The sequence below is a fragment of the Colobus angolensis genome, unplaced genomic scaffold (genome assembly GCF_000951035.1).
Source record: "Colobus angolensis palliatus isolate OR3802 unplaced genomic scaffold, Cang.pa_1.0 Scaffold11, whole genome shotgun sequence".
Taxonomy (NCBI): domain Eukaryota; kingdom Metazoa; phylum Chordata; class Mammalia; order Primates; family Cercopithecidae; genus Colobus; species Colobus angolensis.
Window position 1 is genome coordinate 1,761,537 of NW_012112030.1, and position 8,942 is coordinate 1,770,478.

An 8,942-nucleotide genomic window follows, 5' to 3' on the forward strand; every position below is an offset into this window, starting at 1 on the left:
GGGCGGGGCGGCCGGGACCCGGGGTCTGGAAGCCGGGGCGAAGCGGAAGGAAGGCCTGGCCTCCCGAAGGCGGGAGGAGGGGAGCCGGGAGCTAGGCTGAGAAACGACCCTGGGTAGGGAGCAGTGCGAGGGAGACAGCGCCCTCGGAGGGAGGACTATTGGGAGGCGGCCGGAGGGACAGCGAACGTTTCCTCTTCTGCTCCTAAATCGGAGGAAAGTAAGGGAGGGTTGAGTCGGGACCTCAGGCTCACCTGGTCGGGGCACAAGCACCTGCGCAGCCTCCTTGAGCCCAGCGCCCCTTAGGAGGCCTCTCCTCTTCCAGGCCCTACCCACTCGAGGGCAGGCCCTCCCTCCAGGTTTAGCCGGGAAGGATGGAGCCCCATGCCTGGCCACCAGCTCCATGGTGGTGTTCCCAGAGGCTGGGGAGGACCAAATATATAGCCCGAGAAACTCTTCTATTTGACTGATCTCTACGGCCGGTGGCCGGACAGCTGGCCCCAGTCACCTCCCTGTCTGTGGCCGGGAGGGTTCGGCTAAGAGACGGGCAAGCCTTTCAGTAAAGGCCAGACAGTAAATATTAGAGACTTTGCAGCCTACACCGTCTGTCCCAACTAGCAAGAAAGCGGTCACAGATTATTAGGAGACCAGCAGAGGAGAATGGATTCCAGCAAAACTCTATTTATGGACACTGAATTTGAATATCATATAATATTTACTTGTCCCAAAATATTGGTGGTTTTTTTGCAGGGGGGCAGAAATTGTTTCAACTGTGTAAATATGTAAAGGCTTGCAGGCTGTACAAAAACTGGTGGCAGACTGGACTGTCTCCAGCCACCCCCACTCCCAGCCCACCCCACCCACCATGGCCTCCCTCCAGCTTTTTCCCAGGCTTGATATGGGGGAGGGGATGGGGTTATATCTAGGTGCAGGGAGAACCCTCCCACCTGGGTGTATCCAGAAGGCCTGAGACCTGTCTGTGACCCTTGTTCCCATTTGAGACCAGTGCAGGAGCTGGTACCTCAAATATGCACACATGTGAGAGAGGAGGTACATCTCCAAGCGGCTTCTTACACAGTACGTACCTGGACCTACCCTGCTCCCATCAAGTCATAGATGAGGCAGCCACGTTCCCCCCAACAAGTGACTAAGCCCTTGGCCCTCTCCTCCCCCACTATACCCTCCTGCCCGGGTCCCCCACCAGTGTTGGTCTCCCACCTGGTGCCATTCGCTGATTGGGAATGGCCCTTCCATTCCTCTCTTTTCTCTCTTGCAGCCCTAGGGGACCTCTTTCTCCTGGACATTGAAGATATGGCCCTTTGGAGGTGACCCAGCAGAGAAGGGATGAAGGCCTTTGGTCCTCCAAATGAGGGCCCCCTCCAAGGACTCGTGGCCTCCCGCATTGAGACTTATGGGGGTCGGCATCGAGCCTCCGCTCAGAGCACTGCTGGCAGTCTCTATCCCCGAGGAGGCCTTGTGCTGGTGAGTCCAGACTGTGCCCCAAAAGTGACCTGGTGGGGCAGGAGGGAGGACACCCAGGCTGTGGAGCCTCTGTCCCCTTACAGGTTCAGAGGTTGAGCTATTCCTGCCCCTTACCCTACTCTTCCTTCCTGGGTTGCGGGGAAGTGGAGGGCAGTGACAGGGCCAGGCTCCAGGGATGTCACACCCCAGTCCCAGACAGCTGGGCGGGAGAGGCAGAGCCAGGAGAAGCCAGGCCCGTAGAGGAGTGCTGTTAGACAGGTCTCAGACAGAGCTGCGGGTAAGGTCATCAAACCCCAGAGCTGGCGCCTCCCAGGCACCCGCCTCTGCTTGGCAAGAGTTTGAGGGCTTCCTGAGATCTGTCTCTCCCTGAGTCAGGATGAAGATGAGCAAAGGTTCAAGGTGTCCCTACTCCTCCAGTGGTGGGTAGGGACAGGAGGGTGCCTGCCTTGGCTCCACCCCTGGCTCGACCTGCCTGGCCCTCCTCCAATCCTGACCAAGGAGAGGGGTGTGGAAGTCAAGTCTGTCCCTCAGCCTGCAGGCTTCCCCTCCACGTTGAGGACAGTTCTGCTTGTGGCTGGGATATCCCCTGCCTCACCGCACGAGAATTTTGCCTGTGGAGATGGGACTTTCCTAGGCTGTGGGTGAGAAGGGAGACTAGGAAGCATGTGGGGTAATTCAGGCCACAGGCAAATGAAGGAATGTGACCAGGCCTGCCTTGGGAGGAGCCGTGTGGTGGCAGTGGCCTCAGCCTTTCACACGGAAGGGCAGCTACTCCCAGCTGGATGGGATGCAGGCTGCACGCCCCTGGGGAGGAGGCTGCACATGTGTGTGCCCTCGTCCCCATGTGTGAGGGAGGCTGGTCACAGACAAGGAGAGTTATGAGAGACCAGAATGCTGTATGCACCATGCCTTGTCCATGCACCCCCCGTGGTACGGAGAGCAGGAGGCAGTGGGGGCACACACACCAGAGCCCGGGCATGTGTGTGCCTGTGCACCTGCTCGTGAGGAGGCCCCACTTCTGCCCCAGGCCCACTCGGGGAGCCAGGCTGTCATGCCCCTGCCCACTCAGCTTAGCCTTGCTGGCAGCAGCTGCTGTGACTCAGGGCAGGAGCAGCCCACACCAAACTGGTTTGCGGGGAGAAGTGAGCCAGCCCGACTTACCAGGGTGGGGGAACAACATCTAGAGCCAAGACGGCCCCCCTACTACCTCTCTGGGGTTTCTGGAGAAAGGGAGGCACCCCCAGAACTTCCCCTACTCCTCTCCCAGGATCCCAGTCGCCGACGCCTCCAGCAGTATGTCCCCTTTGTCAGGGGTTCTGGCCAGTCCCGAGGCCTGTCACCCATGAGATTGCGAGATCCAGAGCCCGAGAAGAGGCACGGGGGCCATGTGGGGGCTGGCCTGCCTCACTCGCCCAAACTCAAGGTAAGGGGGTCCCTCTCCTCCCATCCCCACGCATACAGCCCCAATTGTGATGGCTCCACAGATGACCGGCAAGCCCCGGGGGCTGAGACCACAGGTCCAGGAGGCTGCTGCCTGCCAGTCAGACATGGCTCTGCCTAGGGCCCCTCAGGGACATATCTCTCCTTGGTCCATGCGTGGCAACCAGGGACTTTGACTTGAGACACTTTGATTAAATGTGGACAAACAATTGATATTGAGCTTTCAGTTTTTGAAAATTACCAAGTCAAATTACCAAGTTGCTGAGAGTCAGGTATGCTCCCTCCATCCTCAGGACCACACCATCCTTCGCCGCCGCTGTGAGCCTCACCCCTCCTCTCGAGCCACATTCGGATGGAGTGAGTGAGGGTCAGGAGTGTCTGTTGCTCACATTACTTGGTGCCAAAGAAACCTGTAAAATGGGCCGGGCGCGGAGGCTGACGCCTGTAATCCCAGCACTTTGGGAGGCCGAGACGGGTGGATCACCTGAGGTCAGGAGTTCGAGACCAGCCTGGCCAACATGGTGAAACCCCGTCTCTAGTAAAAATGCAAAAAAAAATTAGCTGGGCATCATGGCGGGCACCTGTAATCCCAGCTACTAAGGAGGCTGAGGCAGGAGAATCGCTTGAACCCAGGAGGTGGAGGTTGCAGTGAGCCGAGATTGTGCCACTGCACTCCAGCCTGGGTGACAATAGCAAAACTCATCTCAAAAAAAAGAGGCCGGGCGCGGTGGCTCAAGCCTGTAATCCCAGCACTTTGGGAGGCCGAGACGGGCGGATCACGAGGTTAGGAGATCGAGACCATCCTGGCTAACACGGTGAAACCCCGTCTCTACTAAAAAATACAAAAAACGAGCCAGGCGAGGTGGCGGGCGCCCGTAGTCCCAGCTACTCGGGAGGCTGAGGCAGGAGAATAGCATAAACCCGGGAGGCGGAGCTTGCAGTGAGCTGAGATCCGGTCACTGCACTCCAGCCCGGGCAACAGAGCGAGACTCCGTCTCAAAAAAAAAAAGAAAAAAGAAACCTGTAAAATGTAAGCCATGCTGCTTCATAAAAAATGCCATTTTATGGGCAAATTGTCAAAGTGGTGCCTGAGACCACTGGTTCTCTAAGTCTTGTTCTGATTCACGTGAAGTTCCCTCTGTGTGTCTGTTTCTGTCCCTCCCCTACCTCATTCTGATTCAGGAGACCCATGGCAGGCCTCTGTCCTGTCAGGGAGCCTAGATCAGACCCCTCTCCAGGGATCTTTCTGTAGAGCAGGGTGCCTCTTCACCCACATTCCAGCAATGCCTTTTTCCCCGGAATTCCAACTGGGGCCGACCCCTGTCCTCCAGGCCTCCGTGTCCCCACTCATACTCAGTGCTGCCTGCCATCTCCCGTTCCAGACACACACACACTTAAACACACATGCACACACACACAGCCCTCCTGGAGCCCTGTGGCTAGGTGCCAAGGATGTGGCCAGAGCTGATGCCCTGCTTGGCTCCCCCAGGAAGTCACCAAGGCCCATGAGCTGGAGGTGAGGCTGCACACTTTCAGCATGTTTGGGATGCCCCGGCTGCCCCCTGAGGACCGGCGGCACTGGGAGATAGGAGAGGGTGGCGACAGCGGCCTGGTCATGGAGAAGTCCTGGAGGGAGCTGGTGCCTGGGCACAAGGTGAGCCTGAAACTCACAAGGTGAGTCCGTCCCCACGGCGTGAATGCAGACACAGATTCTGCTCTAGAGGAGGGAAAGGCCTTGGGTAGTGGGGTCATGTGGAAAAAGCATCTGGAAACGTGTTGATCTGGGTTCAGACCCCAGCTCTGCCACTTACTAGTGAGACCTTGGTCAAGACAGTAAAATTCTCTGGGCCTCAGTTACCACATATGTAAAGTGGGGATAATACCACCTACACATTGGTTTGAGGATTAAAAGTTCATGGTCATGTACAAAGTTCCTAGAACCTATGAAGTGGATCCAGTAGCACTTAGCAGCTGATACATGCCATTCTAATTATCATTCCCCAACTGAACCAGCATTCTCCCCACCCCAGGAGATGAGCCGGGAGCTGTGCCACCAACAGGAGGCCCTGTGGGAGCTCCTGACCACTGAGCTGATCTACGTGAGAAAGCTCAAGATCATGACTGACGTGAGCCTCCCTCAGCCCCAGCCCTGGCCCCATCTTCCCTGCATGATCCCCCATCCTCCCAGACTGGAAGACAGGTCACTGGGGGAGGGAGGGGCAGGATTTCAGGCCACTCTGGGAGCCAAGAAGATAGGTCAGCAGTACCGAAGTTGATGGGGGGGTGGGAGGTGACACTGAAGGGCTGCGCTGGGTCCTGAGACCCTCATCCCCCTCCCTGCAGCTCCTAGCCGCTGGCCTGCTGAACTTGCAGCGAGTGGGACTGCTGACGGAAGTGAGTGGGTGCTCAGGGGGGGATCCTGGCACAGCCCGAGCTCTGAGCCTGGGGATGAAGGTGGGCCCTGCAGCCATCCCTCTCTAAATTCCCACTGCCCTGTTTTTTGGGACGCCTTGCCCTCCCTACTTCCCTGTTACTGGGGACTCCAAGCAGGCCACAGGCCCCCCATTTCCCAGACTGGCATCCTTGAGATCTTCCAGGCCCACTGCCCCGTTCATCCCTCTTCACCCCCACCCCTGCTGTCCAAGCTTAGGGTCCTCACCTTTCCCGGGCCAGTGCCACCCCTGGTGACCTGCCAAAGGTGTGCTACTCAGTTCTGCTCCCTCCTTCAGGTGTCAGCTGAGACCCTGTTTGGAAATGTCCCCAGCCTGATTCGAACCCACCGGAGCTTTTGGGAGGAGGTGCTGGGGCCCACCCTGGAGGAAACTCGGGCCTCGGGCCAGCCCCTGGACCCCATTGGTCTGGAAAGTGGCTTCCTCACGGTGAGGCCTGTGAAGGGCTGTGTCCGGATGGGGCAGGACTGGGAGCCTGCGGGGGTCCTGTGTGTAGGGCATACCCGCAGTACGCAACTCTCTGTGATTCGAAGGGCCGCAGGACATAGCCCCTACCCCTAATATCACCTCACCTGCTCCCTTCATGCCACAAGTCTGACCTCTGTGCCACAGGTTCCTTGTTCTGGAGGCCCTTATGAAATGAAAACGCCGCTGTCTCAGGGGAGGGTCACACCTCGGCTCCCATCAACTACAAAAGCTGGGTGCAGCCAATGGGGCCTAAGTGAGGGGACCCTTAAGATGACTTGGGCGGGGGTAAAAGGCCACAGGAGGCACCCGGGGCATGGAGAAGAGTGACAAGAGAAAGCAAGAGGGCCTAGGGTCTGACTTTCTTCTACAATGTTACCTAGCCAGGAAAATGTGGGCCCTGCAGGAAAAAGTTGCAGTGGGGTAGAGAGGGAGGCCGTACTTCTCCTGGGAGCCGTAGGCACCCCCTCCACAGGAGCAAGGCTTCTGAGAAAACCCTTAGGTCGCCACCCCACCCCCAGGGTGAAATGGGATCTGCAATGTCCTGAAAACGGTGCAGCTGAATTATTGATGGTGGGAGAGTAAGTTCAGAGCAGCAGGCCCCAGTAGCACTGTGGATGGAGGGAGTTCAGAGAGCTCTAGGTCCGCGTCGGGACCTCAGGCTCCTCCCTGGAATCCAGAGAGAGGGGCCTAGCCTTGAGAGCATTCCTGGGAGGATCCTGGGAGGGAGGGACTGTCAGGAGCTGGGCTAAGGGCCTCCATGAGCCTCTCTTCACCTGCCCCCGGGTCCTGCAGCCAGAGCCCGTATTCATGGTCTTCTCCCCGTGCCCGCTCCCCACCTCTTGTATCTGTCTCTCCAGTTTGGCCAGAGGTTCCACCCGTATGTCCAGTACTGCCTCCGAGTGAAGCAGACCATGGCTTACGCCCGAGAGCAGCAAGAAACTAACCCTCTCTTCCATGCCTTCGTGCAGGTGGGAGAAGGGGTGCCGGGGAGGGGGACGGGTGCATCTTAGCCAGCTAGTCTCCAGCTGAGCCTGAGGCTGAGTTCACCACTAGGCAGGGCAGGAGGGAGCAAACCGCTGAGCCCCACCCGCCTTCCCTGCAGTGGTGTGAGAAGCACAAGCGCTCCGGGAGGCAGATGCTCTGTGACTTGCTCATCAAGCCCCACCAGCGCATCACCAAGTACCCACTGCTGCTGCATGCTGTGCTCAAGAGGAGCCCCGAGGCGCGCGCCCAAGAGGCCCTGAATGCCATGGTAGGTGCCCCGGGGGGAGCTAGGACTCTGGTGCGTCAGGGACTGGGAAGGGGGTCTCTTTCTTAGTGTGTCTGTGACAGTGTAGCGCTGTGCTGTGGCTGGCGTTGGTTGGGAGAGGCGCTGAGCCGTCCCTCCTCCCGCACCCCCAACCCCACCTAGATCGAAGCCGTGGAGTCATTCCTGCGACACATCAATGGACAGGTCCGCCAGGGTGAAGAGCAAGAGAGCTTGGTGGCTGCAGCCCAACGTATCGGGCCCTACGAGGTGCTGGAGCCACCCAGTGATGAGGTGGAGAAGGTGAGAGGGCAGAGGGAAGGGGCCCAGGAAAAGCAAGGTCCCAGGGATACTGGTGAAGGGGAGCCTGGCGAGGCCGGAACGCCCCGTCCTTGGGTGCCACGAGGGTGTCCACCATTCCTTCCCGGTGGTGACAGGCCAAGGGGTAGAGGTCAGAAGAGTAAAAAGCAGGCACTGGGAGGCTTCCTCTAGCCCATGGGGGAAGGACAGAAACAGAAAGGTGTTGGTGGCGGAACCAGGAGCCGCTCTTGGCCAGGAAGTCCAGGCAGCCTGCCGAGCACCCTGACCCCTCCCCTCTGTGTCCCTCAGAACCTGCGTCCATTCTCCACCCTGGACCTGACATCCCCCATGCTGGGGGTTGCCTCTGAGCACACCAGACAGCTGCTGCTGGAGGGACCCGTGCGAGTGAAGGAGGGACGAGAAGGGAAGGTGAGGGTGCTGCGGACAGAGTGGAGGGGACGGGGCATGGTGGGAGAAGGTAAGAGGCAGAAACGCCAGAAGTGGGAGAAGAGGGGTTTTGGGAAAAGGATGTGGTTCTGGCTAAGCCCCAGTCATTTGTGTGACCCGGAGCCAGCCACTTTCCCTGCCTGTAAATCGGGAGACGGGACCAAAGTGACGGCCCTGGCCACTCCCGCATTTAGGCTCTGCGTGTGTCCCTGTGTGCCTGCGCACCATGCCTGTGCCTCCTCCTGGACCAGCCCTGCCGCTGGCTCCAGCTGACCCTGTCTCTTTCCCCTACACCCCCACCCCCAGCTGGACGTGTACCTGTTCCTCTTCTCTGATGTGCTCCTCGTGACCAAGCCCCAACGCAAGGTGGACAAAGCCAAGGTCATCCGCCCCCCTCTGATGCTGGAGAAGCTCGTGTGCCAACCCCTGAGAGACCCTCGTATGTGCTTCCTGCAGGGAGCCTTTTCTTCTCCCTCTTCTTAGCGAGGGGAAGGAGGGGCTGGGATTGAGATCAAATAAAGGCTGGCCTCTCGAAGGTTGTCTCCTCCATCCAGACAGCTTCCTGCTGATCCACCTCACTGAATTCCAGTGTGTCTCCAGCGCCCTCATTGTGCACTGTCCCAGTCCTACAGACCGTGCCCGGTGGCTGGAGAAGACCCAGCAGGCTCAGGTACGGGAAAGCCAGGGATGGGGAGGCATGGGCAGGGGTCCCCAGAGCTCAGAAATGGGAGCACGGCGGTGGCTCACACCTGTAATCTTAGCACTTTGGGAGGTCGAGGCAGGCGGATCACCTGAGGTCAGGAGTTTGAGACCAGCTGGCCAACATGGTGAAACCCTGTCTCTACTAAAAATACAAAAATTAGCCAGGCATGGTGGTGTGTGCCTCTAGTCCCAATTACTCTGGAGGCTGAGGCAGGAGAATCACTTGAGCCCAGGAAGTGAAGGTTGCAGTGACCTGAGATTGTGCCACTGCACTCCAGCCTAGGTGACAGAGTGAGACCCTGAAGAAAAAAAGAAGGAAGGAAGGAGGGAGGGAAGGAAGGAAGGAAGGAAGGAAAGAAGGAAGGAAGGAAGGAAGGAAAGAAGGAAGGAAGGAAGGAAGGAAGGAAGGA

General features: G+C 58.5%; 1 protein-coding gene across 3 annotated transcripts in view; it reads left to right on the top strand.

Moving 5' to 3' along the window:
* PLEKHG6 (pleckstrin homology domain containing, family G (with RhoGef domain) member 6) overlaps window positions 1–8,942 on the top strand; it is an 18,652-nt gene that overhangs the window by 504 nt on the left and 9,206 nt on the right. Inside the window, exons 1-13 of one of the 3 annotated variants that reach the window (XM_011951683.1) lie at window positions 56–217; window positions 1,274–1,479; window positions 2,747–2,902; window positions 4,409–4,573; window positions 4,950–5,045; window positions 5,263–5,313; window positions 5,649–5,798; window positions 6,695–6,805; window positions 6,940–7,089; window positions 7,249–7,386; window positions 7,693–7,812; window positions 8,137–8,269; window positions 8,385–8,500. In XM_011951683.1, coding sequence (XP_011807073.1) covers window positions 1,342–1,479; window positions 2,747–2,902; window positions 4,409–4,573; window positions 4,950–5,045; window positions 5,263–5,313; window positions 5,649–5,798; window positions 6,695–6,805; window positions 6,940–7,089; window positions 7,249–7,386; window positions 7,693–7,812; window positions 8,137–8,269; window positions 8,385–8,500 — 1,524 coding nt within the window. In that variant the 5' untranslated portion in view covers window positions 56–217; window positions 1,274–1,341. Of the gene's footprint in view, window positions 1–55; window positions 218–1,273; window positions 1,480–1,764; window positions 2,304–2,746; window positions 2,903–4,408; window positions 4,574–4,949; window positions 5,046–5,262; window positions 5,314–5,648; window positions 5,799–6,694; window positions 6,806–6,939; window positions 7,090–7,248; window positions 7,387–7,692; window positions 7,813–8,136; window positions 8,270–8,384; window positions 8,501–8,942 lie in introns of those variants that run through there. The other 2 variants (XM_011951674.1, XM_011951692.1) reach the window with 2 other exon arrangements.